This window comes from Mytilus californianus, unplaced genomic scaffold (genome assembly GCF_021869535.1).
Source record: "Mytilus californianus isolate M0D057914Y unplaced genomic scaffold, xbMytCali1.0.p SCAF_3, whole genome shotgun sequence".
Classification (NCBI taxonomy): domain Eukaryota; kingdom Metazoa; phylum Mollusca; class Bivalvia; order Mytilida; family Mytilidae; genus Mytilus; species Mytilus californianus.
This window is the reverse complement of record NW_026262679.1, coordinates 104235112-104253126: the sequence shown is the minus strand read 5'-3', so window position 1 is coordinate 104253126 and position 18015 is coordinate 104235112. Positions and strand designations below refer to the sequence as shown.

General features: G+C 30.1%; 1 protein-coding gene across 1 annotated transcript; it reads left to right on the top strand.

Annotated features, from left to right (window-relative positions):
- Positions 1 to 14: 14 nt before the first annotated feature.
- LOC127735652 (RING finger protein 24-like) lies at positions 15 to 18015 on the top strand. Its single transcript, XM_052245893.1, has 7 exons — positions 15 to 90; positions 2498 to 2626; positions 5329 to 5368; positions 5825 to 5860; positions 8176 to 8217; positions 10695 to 10774; positions 12504 to 18015. The coding sequence occupies exons 2-7, from the start codon at positions 2532 to 2534 to the stop codon at positions 12664 to 12666; spliced, it is 456 nt and encodes a 151-aa protein (XP_052101853.1). The 5' UTR covers positions 15 to 90; positions 2498 to 2531; the 3' UTR covers positions 12667 to 18015.

The following is an 18015-nucleotide window of genomic DNA, read 5'->3' as shown; positions in this document are numbered from 1 at the left end:
AAGCAAATAGCTAAATTATTTAGGTCGCAGATTGTGTCAAGGGAGATAATTCAACAAATCAGCTGACTGTGGCTTCTGTCAAAATATAAAGTAACTATAAGTTTACGTAATATTTCCTACCTTTATAGAAATTTACACTTGATAAAGTTAAGTAATGTTCAGTGTGTATATAACAACCCAAACACTTTTTTTCATAGACAGTGACACAAGACAAAAAGTATAAACTGAATAACTTTGGCACATTTCTGTTACATAAACCTGGGACTATTATACTGTACTAGTATAATAGTCCCAGTATAAACAGATAAACCCTTTATTTAAAGTCGGTATGTACAAGACAATTACAAACATAAGGTCTTTGAGCACTGACAAAACAAAAGCTGACATTCAATAATACACACAAAAAATACATGTACCAAAATATGCACACAAATTTGTTACAATCCCTATTTCCATTCTCAATTTTCAAAATATGAATCAGTTGATTTTCCCCAAAAAATTGTAACCATTGTAAGCTTGATTTTACTTCTTTACGTTGCTCTTACTTGACTTGGTACCAGGATGTCCTACCTGTGACAGAGTAGGTAACCTCTCGAAAAAATATTAAATTCGGAGTCAAAAGTTGGTAATATAAAAATAGTCTATTTTTTAACATGGTAATTTTGATTTGCTATCATATTACAACCTTTTATAGCCCTCATCTTTTTGGAAATGATGTTCCCAGTTCTGTTTAAACTGTCAAAAGTTTTTCTCCCTTTACTTTTTTTGTCAGTAAACATTTTTTTCAGGTGTTCAAGGGGTAATACCACCATTTCCCACCTATAAGTTATTGTGAAATTAGCATTTTTCAAAAAATGGTGGAGAATTTATCTTGGTTTCAAATAAAGTAATACTAGGCAAGAGTAAAGTTTTATCCTGTCCAGTACTGCAGTGAAAATTTCATATAGCGTTTTATTGCATATAAGATAATAACCACCGGAAGTAAACCAATCAAATTTTCACTCCTTTTTATACGACCGCATAAAATTTTGCCATCGTATATTGGTATTAATTCGTCGTCAGCGTCGTCCAAAGACATTTTGTTTCCAGACAATAACTTTAATATAAGTAAATAGAAATCTATGAAATTTATACACAAGGTTTTATTACCGTTTATAACCACAAAAGGAAGGTTGGGATTGATTTTGGGGGTTATAGTCCTAACAGTTTAGGAATTAGGGGCCAAAAAGGAGCCCAAATAAGCATTTTTCTAGTTTCCAGATACATGTAATAACTTGTGGAACAGTGTATGGATCTCTCTGAAATTATACCACAAGTTTCCATACCACAAAGGGATGGTTAGGATTGGCTTTGGGGGGTAATGGCTCAAACTGTTTAGGAATTAGCAGCAAAAAAGGGGGAAAAACAAGGGTTTCCTTGTTAATGGACAATTACTTTTAAGTACAATGTTTTGTGTTTGGATTACCTCCCTTACACTGCTTTTAAATTATGTATAAAGAAATGTTGGATTAGCTGTCAATTTATTTTTAGAAGTTACTATTAAAAATGCTGATTATGGAATAGTAATTTTAGACATGATTGTGTATGTCATTTTCTATTTTAAGACTTTTATGATGTATTTAAATGGGTAATTATGGTTGCAAACTCCATTGGAAACTTGAATTAAGATAATGACCATATCTTGAGGGAAAGAATTTTTTTTTTGGAAAAAAGGGGTATTACCCCTTGAACACCTGTTCAATTCGCAACAGCATAGTGTATTGCACAAAAGCAAAAAAAAAGGGGGGTAAAATTTTTTTTTACTATTTGTTTTTTGGGAGGAGGGGTATAATTTGCAACAGCATTAAGTGTATTGCACAAAGGCAAAAAATTGAATATAAATTCAAATCATATAACTAATTCTTAGTTCTTTGACTACAGTTATTCTGTGTCAGAAACCTATTATGTGTCAAATATTTAATTACAATCCAAATTCAGACCTGTATCAAGCGTGAATATTGTGTCCATTTTTGCCCCAACTGTTCAGGGTAAGACCTCTGCTGTTGTATCCAGCTGCGCTAGGCGAAGCAATTTATTATTTTCCTGTTTACAAGCTTTAGTAACCATGTCACCTCAAGTTCCCAAATATTTTATAGAAACACCAAATAAAAAGAGAATGGTGCCTTGAAACACCCAAGATATATGTTTATGACAATGAAATTTTTTTCTGCAATGAAATGCAGGGTTAATTACCTACAACTGTCAAATTCAAGGGAATATTTTTTTTTCAACCCTTTTTTGTATGAAACTGGATGAGACGTACCATGTTTTGGTGGTTTTACACCTCAAACCATCCCCTCCCCCTTTAAAAATAAATCTGTTGATAATCCTTATCCATCTCTACCAAGTTAAACAATTTAAATAGTATATGAATATTTGCATCCAATATCTGAATCTACCATACTAGAACTTAAAATGTAAATCACCTTTCAGCATTCTTTTTGTCTTTTCCTTTCAGATCCAGGATGGAAGCTGTATTGAATCCTTGAGGAATGACTGATATTCCACCAAATGTATCTCTGCCTCTGCTTGGAATCGGCCTCATTTCACTCCTCCTAAGTTTTATATTTTGTATTTATATGTGGAGGTAAAATATTCTTATTATGTTATAGAGTGCATGATTAAGTAATTAACGGTACATGATAGAATACACTAAACTTCTGTTTCTTGCTTTTTAAGTATTTTTCACTTTGATAAGTTCTGCTTTGATATTTAATGGACACATTAATTTGTAAGAAAACATTTAGAGAACTTTCTTTTTAAATGAGTTCTAAAACACATCAGGATCATGTTATTTTAGTTTTTTTTTTATATTTAACTCATATCCAGATGCATCTTCTTCAAAGCAACAGTTCCAAAGGTTAAATATGATGGTGATCAATATATCCATTAAAAGTATATGCCTGTAGTGTGAATAAAGTTATATTAGTTAATGTACTGTGTCATACAGCAGACATACTGTTTAAGCATATGGAAATATACCAGTGCAAGTAAATGTGATTACAGAAGTTGCTGTATTAAATTGCATTCATGTAAACTGTTATGTTTTTATGCCCAACTATGATGATAGGCAACATGTTTTCTGGTCTGTGCATTTGCCGTTTCATCCATCTGTTAAAACATAGTGTGTTTGTCTGTTCATATATTGGTGGTTTGTCCCTTATAAGGTTAAAGTTTGGATAAAGGTATGCTAAAATTTTGATTAAAGGTAGTTTGTGTTCACATTATCTTGAAATTCAGAACACATGTTTATTATGAAGTGAACTTTTTAAAATATATGACAAATTTGAGTTTTAAACTTGATTTTGTGGTTCATTGAACTGTGAAATGTGATAGTTGAGTGAGACATGGTGTGCTATACTTGATTTTGTGGTTCATTGAACAGTGAAATGTGATAGTTGAGTGAGACATGGTGTGCTATACTTGATTTTGTGGTTCATTGAACAGTGAAATGTTATAGTTGAGTGAGACATGGTGTGCTATACTTGATTTTGTGGTTCATTGAACAGTGAAATGTAATAGTTGAGTGAGACATGGTGTGCTATGGACACATACTCTTGTTTGGTTTATTGTATAATTGATTACTTTAAAAAAAATCCAATGTATATACCACACCTCTTTAATTCATAGCTGCAGTTAAAATAACATCACATAAAGTTATATTTATAATTCATACCAGGAAAAAAATCAGAAAAATAAAATGCATACACAAATAAAATTGCAATACTCATAAGTCATGTTAGTTATAACTTTCAGTTTTTAACTGGATTCTCGAAGGAAAAACCAGTTATTGATTTGGGGTTGTAAGGCGGGCGGGCAGCTGCCAAACAGTGTCCGTTCATTAACATGCAAACACTTTGACGAATTTTTTCAAATTTTGATATGTTGTTTCATGTGACTAAATGAAGGTCAAGTTCAATTTTCATGATTTTATCTTCTCTCGTTTGTTTAGTTTTCGACTTTTTAGAAGTCCAAATATATACTTATTATATGATTGAGTTATTTCCCTTTGAACAGAAATTGTGATTTGCAAATATCATTTTCATTAGATAATAATGTATTTTTATTAAAGAATATATTTCATTACATTACATTGTGTAGATAAAACTGTTGACATTGATATATAAGTTGCAGATCTATATTATTTTGTGACAAATGAAAGAACAAATATTGGGAACTATTGATTATATATATAAAGTTTGATTACACTAAGTGTTTTTAAATAATTTTCACCTGTTAATAGATACCAAAACATCTGGTAAATATCTTATCATACAATTATAATTAGAGTGACAGATTTAATTGAAAATTTTCTGTTTCCTAAGTGTTGATGATAAGATCTGTAGGACAGTATAAATAAAGTTTGAAATTTACTGTTCATTTTAGAGGTTTTGAAGATAATTACAGATAAGTTTTATAGATTTTTAATAGATATTGTATTAATGATAAATGACATTTTGGATTTTTTTTTATCTTTTTTTTGGTAAATTGTTTGAAGAATTTTGTGGTTGGTTTGTTTGTTATTCTGTATAAACTTATTTTCTGAATGCTATATATATAATTTTTTTGATGAAGCAAACTCCTTAAAAAACTAAGCTTAGTTTGTCTATTAATAAACATATATTTAGATTTCTGATTTTGGGCCCAGTTTTCAAGTTGGTCCAAATCAGGGTCCAAAATTACACAGTGTTTGATTTCAACATAAATTGAATATATATAGGGTTTTTTGAAAAGCTGAATCTAAACCTGTATTTATTTTCATTATTAATTAGATGGTACCCCATTGAGGTCTAAAGGGTCCTAAATTAAACTTTTGTTTGATTTCATCAACAATTCAAAAATTGAATTCTTGGGGTTCTTTGATATGCTTATGATGACAATGTTATTAGATTTTGGATATTGGACCATAAAAGGTAAATTTCCGATTTCAAATTTTCTGTTCATTGACCACATTCATCTTGTGTCACAAACCTATACTGTGTCAAATATTCAATCACAATCCAAATTCAGAGCTGTTTTAAGGTTAATGTTGTGTCCATACTTGCTCAACTGTTCAGAGTTCAACCTCTGCAGGAAAATCCGGTTTTCTTGTTAAAATATCGTTTATTAATTATTGTAATGAGATAAAACTGTACTGCATATATAAGAAAATTTATTTTATGAAGTAGTTGCAGTTTATAATCAGACTGGTAAAAATCATATACTTATGAAATCTATTTATGTGTAATTTCTTATAAATATATAGCTGATTGAAATATGTTTTGATTAGTATACCTATATTCAAACTAGGTTAAGATGTCGTGCAAGAGAAGAAAGAGGCTATAATAGGGTATGCTATTAGATTAGATTATTGAAAGTATTTCCATATACAAGCCTCAAAGAAGAAGTTTCTCCTATTAGTTTTGTGAAGTTGTTGTTAAGGGATTATGAGCCAAATATAAAGATCTGTTAATCATATAATGACAGGATATTTGATGCCCCATATTTAATGTACACAAATTATAAAAAAAAAACAAAGTAGTGATCAGAAACTATTTTTAATTCACTGTCCATATATTCATTATGAAAATGTCAAATAAAGAAATTGAAATGTGAGAGCTTATTGAATGTGTACCTGATACATTGTATCAGTCATCATTACTGAATGTTACATTTATGATGGGCATAATCTGTGAATTCATATTTTCATGATAGAACATTTAATATTGCACTTGCTCTATTTTTACAAAGTATCATAAGACATTGTATAGTAAAGAAATGAAATAGATTTTAATTATTTTTGTAGATCCAGTTTAAAGAAAAGAATAAGAAATATTCTTCTGTAAGTTATAAATGATTTATTGGGTCAGGAATATGCATGAACGATTTGCCAGTGGACAATTAGCAAAGAAAAATTTGTTATTATGGTGATTTTAAGAAACTGAAACTATTCAAATGACAATTATGTGTTTCCATCTTGTGTTGTAAAATAGCTTAGGAAATAGGTATCACGTCCTCAGAGACTTTGAAGCCAGGTATATTCCTTTAAACTAACAGTAGTTGATTTACCCGTTCCTGCCTTTCTTGTCAAAAAGGTCAGTTTACCATATATACTTTGGGTTTTTATAAAACTAACCTTGATATGGTTATCAATTATAAGCCTCAATGAACTTAGTATATATATATATATGTTATGAAAGTTCCAAAATTTAACACTCAAAATAAAAAAAAAATCAATGACTTATCAGCTCCTGACATCTTATGTGAAGTGTATACAACTTTATGACCTGTTCAGACATTACAAGGATTTTTGTCTTTTGATATATATCAGGAATCAAAATAATGATAATTATTTCACCTATATATACAATCTAGAACCATAATTAAAACATGGTATTGTCAGAGGAATACTGATGGTTAACCTTTCCTCTTTAGTAAAAACTATTGAAATACCCCTATACATGTACTAAAATATCCTGATTTGTATTATCAAAAGTATTTTCACAAGTATTTAAATTAAGACCTAATAAAACCTAAAAGCTAGTATAGAATGATTCATATATACACCTAAAAAGTGTACAAAACAACACCAATATTAAAAAAATAAAACATTAAATATAAGTATCTGTAAATATTTCGGATAACAGATATCCTTCATCAGTATGATTATGATGATATAAAATGAATCATATCAATCTATTCTGATTTAACTATAACAATCTTTACAGTTATTCAATTAAAAACCAAACAATGCTTGTATAATTCTTAAATTTCAAAAATGATGTAGGCAGCAGGTTAACTGAATAGATATGCTTGTAAAATGTAATTTATTAGCCCCCTACTGACGAAGTCGAAGGGGACTTTAGGTTTGCACTCCGTCCGTCTGTCCGTCTGTCCATCTGTCCGTCTGTCCATCCGTCAGTCCGGCAAATCAGCTTTCCACACTTTTTTTCTTCGTTCTTAAAGATATTGATTTGATATTTGGTATATAGTTTTATCATGACAAGTTATAGATCAAGTTCGAATTTTGTTCCGGTCTGATGATTTAGTCCAGAGTTATGGACCATAACTCTGGACCATATCTAATGTTAGAGTACTATGTTAAACCATATTTCTGTACAAAGGGAGATAACTCATTTTTTAAAAGACATTCTTTGTTAAATTATTTGAAGAATTTTTTGACAGGTTTGTTTGTTATTTAGTATAAACTAATTTTCTGAATGCTATAGATATAAAAAAAAAAATTATGAAGAGAAGTCCTTTAATTAGATAATAATCTATTTTTATTAATGTATATTTTTCAATACATTACATTGTGTAGATAAAAGTTGTTGACTTATTATAGATAAGTTACAAATCTATATTAGTTTGTGACAAATGAAAGAAAAAAATATTTGGAACTATTAATTATATCTGATTATAATTTAAAAATAGATATACACTGTATTACATCATATATAATTTTCGAGAACTATTACCGGTAATTACATCTTATATTTTTTTCATCATGCTTATAAGATATTGATTGATAATTGGTATATAGTTTTATCATGACAAGTTACAGATCAAGTTCAAATTTTTGTTTCGGTCTAATAATATTGTGCAGAGTTATGGTCCTTGGACTTGAAAAATTCACTCATATAATCAGTTTTCCACACTGTTTTTAGTCATGCTTGAAGATATTGGCATGATATTTACTTTTTGTTTACACCATGACAAGTTATAGAACAAGTTATAGTATAATGAATTTTTACCTGGTAGGGGACTATGTATTGCCATGCAATACTCTCAGAATGCTTGTTTATTGTGTTCTGGTATCGTTACTCGTAACAATACAGTGCCCTCGTAAGAAAGATTGTTGACTAATATCTAGACTTTAATATATTAAAGAGGTTGATGATAAATAATTCATATTCAGTTTCTTAATATAAAAATAAGGAATTGTGGTGTGATTTCCAATGAGACAAGTGTCCATTAAATACCAAAGAAGAAACAGGTGACAGGTCATAAAACATCTTAAAGTGAGTTTCCCAACAAATGAAAAAAACAGGATGATTTGACTGGGTTGGTCAGTTTGGACTGAGAAAGATGTGAAATCCTGATTATGAATAATTGTAAAATTTCTGTTTTAGATTGCTTCAGTTCTTTCTTTTGCAGAAATTTAACCCAGTAAAGAAAAAAACAGTAATTTATAGTTGTGTAAGATATCTATAGTCCTGTTTATTCTTATGCATATGTCTAGTACAAATCACAGGTTTTGTAACAAACTGCACATCTGCCCATTATATCAAAGGAGACATAGGATTAATTATTTATTATGTCTGTTTGTTATTCTCTTTATAAAAATTAGGAGATGTGGTATGTTTGTCAATGAGACAACTATCCATCAGACAACACTAATGACAACCACTGAATTACAGGCATGTAAGATAGAGATGTGATATGTTTGTCAATGAGACAACTATCCATCAGAAAACACTAATGACAACCACTGAATTACAGGCATGTAAAATAGAGATGTGGTATGATTGTCAATGAGACAACTATCCATCAGACAACACTAATGACAACCACTGACTTACAGGCATGTAAGATAGAGATGTGGTATGATTGTCAATGAGACAACTATCCATCAGACAACACTAATGACAACCACTGAATTACAGGCATGTAAAATAGAGATGTGGTATAATTGTCAATGAGACAACAATCCACCAGACAACACTAATGACAACCACTGAATTACAGGCATGTAAAATAGAGATGTGGTATGATTGTCAATGAGACAACTATCCACCAGACAACACTAATGACAACCACTGACTTACAGGCATGTAAGATAGAGATGTGGTATGATTGTCAATGAGACAACTATCCACCAGACAACACTAATGACAACCACTGAATTACAGGCATGTAAAATAGAGATGTGGTATGATTGTCAATGAGACAACTATCCATCAGACAACACTAATGACAACCACTGAATTACAGGCATGTAAAATAGAGATGTGGTATGATTGTCAATGACAACCACTTAATTACAGGCAGAGTTGTCTCATTGGCACTCATACCACATCTTCTTATTAGTCCCCTACCGACGAAGTGGAATGGGACTTTAGGTTTGCACTCCGTCTGTCCGTCTGTCCGTCTATCCATCCGCCAGTCCAGCAAACCAGTTTCCACACTTTTTTTCTTTGTTCTTGAAGATATTGATTTGATATTTGGTATATAGTTTTATAATGACAAGTTATATATCAAGTTCGAATTTTGTTCTGGTCTGATGATTTAGTTCAGAGTTATGGACCATAACTCTTGACCATATCTAATGATAGAGTACTATGTTAAACCATATTTCTGTACAAAGGGAGATAACTCATTTTTTTAAAGACATTCTTTGGTAAATTGCTTACTGAATTACAGGCTTGTTTGTTATTTTGTTTCCACAAATTCTTCTTTACTATTGACTAAAATTCAAAAAAATCTTCATTGCCTTATGTCATTATACACAACCTGTTCTAGTTTTAAATTATTTCTCTACATTTAGGAAGTAGCAACCAGTTTATCATTTTTTATATCCTCCTGAAAAGAGGGGGTATATTGGATTACATCTGTCTGTCTCTCTGTACATGTTTCTGTCCATCCGTTTTATAAAATTTTGGTCACGTTTTACTCACCTGTCGTGGATTGAAACATTCACAGTATTTTAATAACAAATCCACCTGGATTATTTTTTCAATTGTTTAAATTTACTATAAAATTACCATAAAAACATGGACTTTATCATATCTTATTACCTATACAAAGAGAGGTAGACATCTTGTACATCTTCCAAACCACTGACTGATAACCACTGAAGCTTTTAACAAATCTTCATTATTCTTATCCAAATGACCTTTGAGGTTTTTTACAGCCAAACACAGTCTTTGCCATAACTGTACAAGTGATGATAGGTATCTTGAATTGACAACCTGTCCTAAACATGTGCACTGATATAAAATCCTAAACTCTTAGCTGATTTATACTCAAACAGTTCATTATTTTTATTATCAAAGTGTGTTGCTCATTTTTACATCTAAAGGTTCATATGCTTTTTATCTCATTCAGTTGAAGAATACATGACAGAAACTCTCAGAGGCAAATTTAGGGCGGCAGGCCCCCAACCATTTATATATGATAAATGCGTAGACTTTTTACAATTATCACTCAAAATATTGCTTGCTAGCCCCCTTCATGTTTTTATTTATGAAGCATGACTATTGTTAGCTTATCATTAAAGAATTACTGGAGTCCTCCAGGCAGGAGGTGATACATGGTGAGTGAAAAAAACAGTTATCTTACCACAGTTTTTGGAATGTTATATGAAAACAAATAAAATATCTAGCATTTTTTTAAAGAATATCTGTCTGGACATATATAGGATGCATTATGAAAGGGAGATAACTCTTGAAATTACAATACAAACTTAATTATAATTTCAAGACAAATATCTCATAAGACCAAGGAGATTTAAAAAAAGAATTTCATATTTTTCAGTTCTACTATTAACTAAATGAAATAAGCCATACAATCTCTGTGTTATTATTAACCATGTATCGCCTTTTTAATATACTGGACTTGAATGGTTTTAAGATAAAGTTGTACTTTAAAATAGTCATTTAACTTTTGTATTACAGATGTGTGCAGTATGTCTTGAGGAATTCCGAAATTATGAATATATAGCAATATGTAGATGTAAACATTGTTTTCATATGAAGTAAGTTGATATATTTCTCTGTGTGCTTTTTTTAGCTCACCTGGCCCATGAGCCATCTGTGCACTTCTCATCACTTGGCATCCATTGTAAGCTGTTGTCTGTTTCTGTTGTTTATCATCTGTTAGATTTTACAAAAAATTCTCCTCTAAAACTACTTGAATTGGAACCCAACTTTACCACAATCATCCTTAGGTTATCTAGTTTTAAAAATTGATCTAATGATTCTGCTAGCAAATCAATATGTTCTCCATTTATTTATTTTTTTTGCAGAAAACTAAAGTAGATAGAGAGAAAGTGTATTTATCAAAAATGATTAGCATAATAAAATCTACAATTACTTCTACATAGAAGAAATCCTTAGTTAATCCATGGGAGTTAATGCCCTTTAATGACAATTTTAGTCTTGCCTGTGGTGAAATTCCCAGAATTCAAGAAATATGGATTACAATCCGGTAACAGTGTAAACTATTGAGATAGGGCTTTATATTTCAGAGGCTAGAAGACCTGGATGCTTCATACCTTGATCACATTGCATTATGTTACGAAGTTTCATTCTGTCATATGTCCATTGTCCTGGACCTCATTTTCATAGTTCAGGGACTGCTTAAAAAACTGTAAATACAATAATTTAGCCTAAATCTGTGCCTCATATAAATTGCCAATCAACTCCTTATACAAGTTATTCCCCTTGAATGAAGATTGTTAGGCAAATTTCTGTTTATTTGTGAAACTAAAATAGAACGAGAAAAAAACTATAAATAACCAACATGATCAGCAAAATAAGATCTACAAATTAGATAGCATGACAGAAAAAAAGAGACAGAAGATCCAAAAAAGACATTAAATCATCAATAAACTCCTAAGAAGAGAAATTGCCAGTTTTGGGGTTTTTGCCAGAATCAATCAAAAATATTCCTGTTGCATAGTAACAATGTAATACAAAAATGTCAAATGGGTGATACAGCCTTATTAGTGCCTCTATAATTGTGACACAATTATATCATTTCAGTTTATAACTGATTCTATTTTTATGCCCCTGCTGCTAGGCGAAGGGGGCATTAAGTGTTACTCTTGTCCGTCTGTAGGTACGTCCCAAAATTGGTTTCAGTTCTCTTAACTTTAGATTGCCTCAACCAAATATTATGAAACTTACCGGTATGTTTATTACCATAAATCACAGATCAATTTCAAATTTGGGTGGCATCACTTTTGCAGTTCTCTAGTTTTGTACCTTTATAACATTATATTCAAGGGGGCATCATCTGTGTCTCATGGACACATTCTCCATATATTTTCTTTTATAATTCTATATGAGAAGGACTAAAGAAGCAAAACGAACTTATTGTATTCTTTATAAGGTGAAGCACACTTTACAAAAGAAAATAAATTAATTAGCTCACCTGGGCCTGAGGTGCAGTTTGAACTATTACTACTGATCTCTTTTTGAAGCTGTTTTCTGTACATCATAATTGTCACAAGGGTATCTTATTGCATTATAAAATCCAATGATGAGGCTTTGCACAGTAGAAAGTATTTCTGCATAACTGGTACTTGCAGATTGTGTCAATATTATGCATAGATTTCATGTAAGTGATATGGGATCTTCAGCACCTCTTGTAAAAAAAAATTGTAGACAATGAAATTACTTGACTAATAAAACATTAAAATGATCTTAACACAAAGAAAACTCAACCTTGTTTTTTAACTTGATCTCTGAATTATTTTCCAGTTGTTTGCTGCAGTGGTTGAAACATCGTAACTTCTGTCCTATGTGTAAAGCAACTGTACAGAGAGTACCATCAGGTGAAAGATCTAGCTTGATAATAATGCCTCAACAAGCCGTGCCATCTACCAGCAATGAACCTTCTGTAGAAGGAGCACAGAGGGTATAAAAAATGATTACCCATCATAGAGTTTGATTAACAGTTGTTTATCTTATTCCTTATTGCATATACACCTTTTCTCAAACTCTCACCAGATTTTTCCCACTGGTTGATTGTATTTTTAAATTCAACATGTGGTTCATTTGATTCACACTTTTCCATTGGTTAAAATTAAATTATGTAGGCAAACCTCATGTTTTATCTGAATTTTCATATGGGACGTCATGAAAAAAGGTGACCATATCTGATGACGTCACATATAAAGAACACATCTTTTTGTAGATCATTGTAAAATAAAGATAAAGTTTGTCTACATATTGTCTTAAAATCATAAGAGAAACAGATTCCACCTCGGATCTCATGCAATACGATATTTTTCAACTCTCGACAGCTAAATTTTTAATACCTGGGTTGCGTTCAATATTGTAGCAGCTAGTGTAGCCGCTATGTCTAGATATATATCTATGTTGAATGCTATGTTGCGTAGCTAGCCTATTAAAATGACGTCATGAGTAATAATCTATCTGACACCATTTTGGATTTCCTAGATAGCATGAATTTTTTGGGCTAATTGGCGTCTAGGCTAGCTATTCGTTCTTTTATAGTCAAAATCTACATAGCTCTATGTAGCAGCTACACTAACTGCAGTGGTAGAATCTATATACAAACCACTATTATACATATACAAGCAATATGTGATGGATACTTAAAAATTATATAAAAGTAATATACTTAATCTCTACAAATATATGAGAAAAATAGCAGTCTGAACATTTCCTCATGCTTTTATAGCTAAGTGGTTCTAGTTCAAAATTTCTTAGAATATAATGTTCTCTTATTCAATTGTAGTTTTTTCTTAACTGGATACTGTAAACATGGATTTTTTTTTTGTGGGTTGTTATTTTTGCTACATCAATGCATAAACGTTTTGTGATGGAGTCAGATTGGCTCATCCAACAGTTAGTTTCCTCCTCACGTCAATATTGTTTGCACAAACTTTCAGACTGGAAAAATATTTCCAGTTCATTTTAAGTGATCCAGAAATAAGTGAAAATAACCCACATTCAAAATTTTCTCTATTTTTATTTCTCAGCATGTTCAAGCCAAACTGTGATGATTTTGTGTAATTTCTTAATTTTACTGGATTAACTGTCATTGCATGTCTGTTTGACCTTTGTAAATGATCCATTTTAAACAAGAATAAAAATGATGATTTAATATTTTTAAATTCAATTTTCATGCATTTTATTTCAAGTTTAGCCCAAATGATACCTATTCCTTTCTATGGGTGATTTTTGTTTAAAACTTGTGTAAACTGAAATGATATTGATATTCAAGTGAAGAAAAAGAATTTGTCATTGGCTGCATTCAAGCCATTCCAAAGCTATTATCTCATTTTACACAAACAGATACACACACTCCTGTGTGCATTATTTGCTGATGATCTCAACCCCTAGCTGGCCTTTAGTGTACACACCCATCTCTCTAAGAACTGATGTTTGTCTGAATTTGCAGAGTTAGAATGTTGTCAATAATGTTATTAAATTTAATTTGATTCAGAACTATTAAAGTATATGTTATGAATGTAAAAAGTTTTGTACATAAAATTCTAGATGATCCGGTACAAATTAAATTTGCTGGTTGGTCCTTTTTATAGACTTCTGTATATATATATATATATATATATATATATATATATATATATATACAGTATATACTCTGGTGAAAACTACAAGATATAGGATTTTATGCAATTTTTAGTGTCATTGCAATAATAAAAGTGCCTTTAATGATATCAGTATTACATGTACAAATTTGTTTAATGTAAAGTATAAAAAGGTGTTTCTTTTGTAATATCTTGATTTATGGTGTTAAATAATCAATCTGACCAAAAGTAACAATATATTTAAAAATTAAATTTTAAATGGAATATTTTTGATAAGGTTCATATTGACAACAAAACAATGAATTTACACAGCCTTATTTTTATATTATTTAGAAGTATTTGTAAGTCTTCAATTATCAGTGCTCGCTACATACATGTAGCATGCTCTCAAGTTGTGGAGGTTGTGGGTTCCATCACACTCAAGCCGTACAAAGACATGAAAATTGGTATTTGCTGCTTCTCCTCCAAGTATGCAGCATTTAGCAGTACGAGCAAAGACTCTGGATTGTTATCTTGTGAACTTAAGCAGGTTTAAAATCCAGCTCAGTGTATTGGTCTAGTATAAAGCAGCCTCACATGTTCATATTCATAACACATTAACATGTGGTTGTCTTTGATATGCATTTAATTTGCCACTGGAGGTCAAACAGTCAACAATTTTCAATTGTTTATATTTCAATTAATTTTTTCATCATCAGAATTATCATAATATACTTTTACCTCTCAAAATAATGCTCATGTTAAGAATTTAGAGTTATGTTGAAATCTTTTCTGAATGAATTTGTTTCTATTAAATGAGGAGGAGGCTATCAGGCAATCTTTTGGCTCCTTGGATATAAAATCTATAAGTACTAATCTAAATCTATCAACTTTTTCTTTAAAAAAATAAATATTTAAAAATCCTTAAGAAAATTTAATCTATCTGAAAGAAAAATATATTTTTGAAGTACTATTACAGACTTTTTTTAAAGAGGGCATAGAGGGTGTATGCCCCCCTCATTTTAAAAATATAATTTTTTGTCATAAAATTATCAAGAAAATATCCTTTTACAATTTTTACACCCCCTTTTCTTTGAACCCTGGACTTGCACCTGCTTTTGTTTATTTTTTCTCCACAATTTTTACATATAAGTGACCATTATGAAGTAATTTTTTGCGCTGATAAACAAGATAAAGCAGTTTAACGATTGTCTTGTTGATGTAAGTGTTATTAGAATTTTGTACAAATAACTTCAAATCTGGTGCATATTTATTTATCTAGTCTCTCTTAATTTAATCAGCATTAAGTAAATGTGTCTAATACTAGCTGTCTGTATTTGTTACTTAATCATTTGTGTTATCATTATGTTTATAAATTCATAATATTGCATTGTTGATAATTATTCATTTGTATGGTATTCACAGTAAAAGTTATAAAAATAAAACTGTTATAGCATGTTGATATTATAAAACAAAATGGGTTTTTTTTTCAATGGATTCGCATATTACTTTATAATAATTAAAGATTTCATATTTGTTGATAAAGGCAACCATACATGGCACCCATTGAAGGCATGTGCTGCATTGAAGTAGGGCATTTACAATTGCAAGTAGATGAAATTTTCTTTATGATATGTGTTGTTGATTTGTGTAAAACAAAAAAATAAGTGTAGTTCTTGGCTTTCATGTATGGTTGAACAAAACAGATAGTAAGACTTTGCTAAAGATTATTTTAGAGTTTGTTATTGGTTTGTACGAGCAAGTTTAGGATAATAATATACTTTCCTTTTTCCTCTGATGCGATGTTTCAATGTGAGAATCTTTTGATAAAAAAGTGTTTTAAACGGGTAGTTTCTTGCAATTGAAATATTGTTATTGTTGCATTATTAAATTTTTGTTATAAAATTCAAATAATGACAGTGCTCACTCCATTAACAATCGCCAGTTTTATTTAAAAATAGGGCATATTAAGTTATTATATATTCAATTATCGCACCTCGGGTAAAATTAGTGACATTATGATTGGTTTAATGCTATCATGTGGATCCCCTATGGATCTGTATGGGTTCAGTAAATTTCATATGGGGTTCATGATGTCACGTCTACTGTTAATGGTGACATCATCTGCTAATGTTATTGTATTTCAGTGTTTATTTTTTTGGAAAACTTGGCAGGAGAAATCCTTTTTGTGATAAATTCATTATACAGTTCACTACTGACCCCCTACAGATCCATAGAGGATATGGGTTTTACTAACCCTGGAATTTATTCATCATTGAAAACAATATATATATTATGATAAACTGTTTTTCCAATTAAAAATATTTTCACATTTTGTGTCACACTTTCATATGTTGAATCCAGTAAAATGTTTAACAAATATTTCATTTCAGTATACAACAAAATGTATATATAGGTTGATGTAACAGCCAGATATACAATGTATATGATTTATACCAACCTAATAATTTTACTGAAAAAAATATAAAACTTTATATATCCACACTTTTTGGTACAATATCAGATAAACTTTTTTTTTGTGTAAGGCAGAGTGTACTACATCATCTTTATTTACAATTTTCTTACTCTCACTGAACGGATGATAATATTAATGAATTATTACTATAATTTTATCATTTTCCAATGGTATGTTTTGTACAGATGATCTTTAAGCATAAAACTTGGTGTCTAAATTATATTTGCTTTTCTTTTAGAGATGTCCAAAGTGACTTGATTATTGTTTTTGGTGATTGTGTAAAATAAATGAATTATATTTTTATTGTCAAAAATTTTGTAAAAGGTGTTAGTACAATTTATAATGAAATATAACACTCTACAGTTTTGTTTCAATCTTCTCTGTACAATAATATTGCCTATTTCATTAGTTTTTAATTTTTATGGTAGTGTTATTTTGTTATAAATCTTCATTTATGTGTTATATTATTATATGCTAGCAGGGTTGTCTTAAATTGTGTTGATTTAATTTTTGTGACTGTTTAGGATTGTTAGCTGCATGTTTGTATATTTCCACTCCTGCACTCTTTTTTCTCCACATTTACAAGGGTCTAAATCAAAGTACTTACAAAGATCTTAATTGTAAATTAGTTGATCCCTAGTTGAATATTGATAACTGTGGATTCATTAGGATTCGTGGGATACCAATTTACCGTTGTCTTCATGGGTAAAGGAATAACATGAGTTTAAAGGATCAAGGAAATACAAATTATATATAGATTTGTAGGCAGACTTTGTTAAAACTACAAAATCAATTATTCCCCAATTTCAAATGCAATTTTCGCTCAAATTCATGAAAATTAATGAATGCACAGTCTTATTCTTTTTTGGCTATGTTAATATTACTGTCTGTAAGAGTTTAAAAAAAGACTAGAATATAAATAAATTAGTTATTTAAGATAAAAACACAAAATTAGATCTATCCGCAATATATACAATTAAAAAAAAAAAATCAGTTTTCAAATATAGTGCTAGGTACTAGTCTGTTGTAATGTAAAAAAGCTTTTAATTTAAGAATACATATTGGCCATTAATTGTGAATGAAACACCTTACTTGTTTCTTTGATTGGTTATATTTAACGTTTATACATACTGTTTTACTCGGTGCCATTTATAATTGTTACAGTTGTTTTAATTATTGTTGCAAAATGAAGAATATATATTTATATAATAACCTTGCTAATAAAGTATTAAAAATA

Bases quoted from the DNA above. Each gene is read 5' to 3' on its own strand.
- LOC127735652 (XM_052245893.1), top strand. From the start codon at position 2,532: ATGACTGATATTCCACCAAATGTATCTCTGCCTCTGCTTGGAATCGGC. The intron at 5,369-5,824 runs GTATGCTATTAG...TTATTTTTGTAG, and splicing joins AAGAAAGAGGCTATAATAGG to ATCCAGTTTAAAGAAAAGAA. The intron at 5,861-8,175 runs GTAAGTTATAAA...TTTCTTTTGCAG, and splicing joins AGAATAAGAAATATTCTTCT to AAATTTAACCCAGTAAAGAA.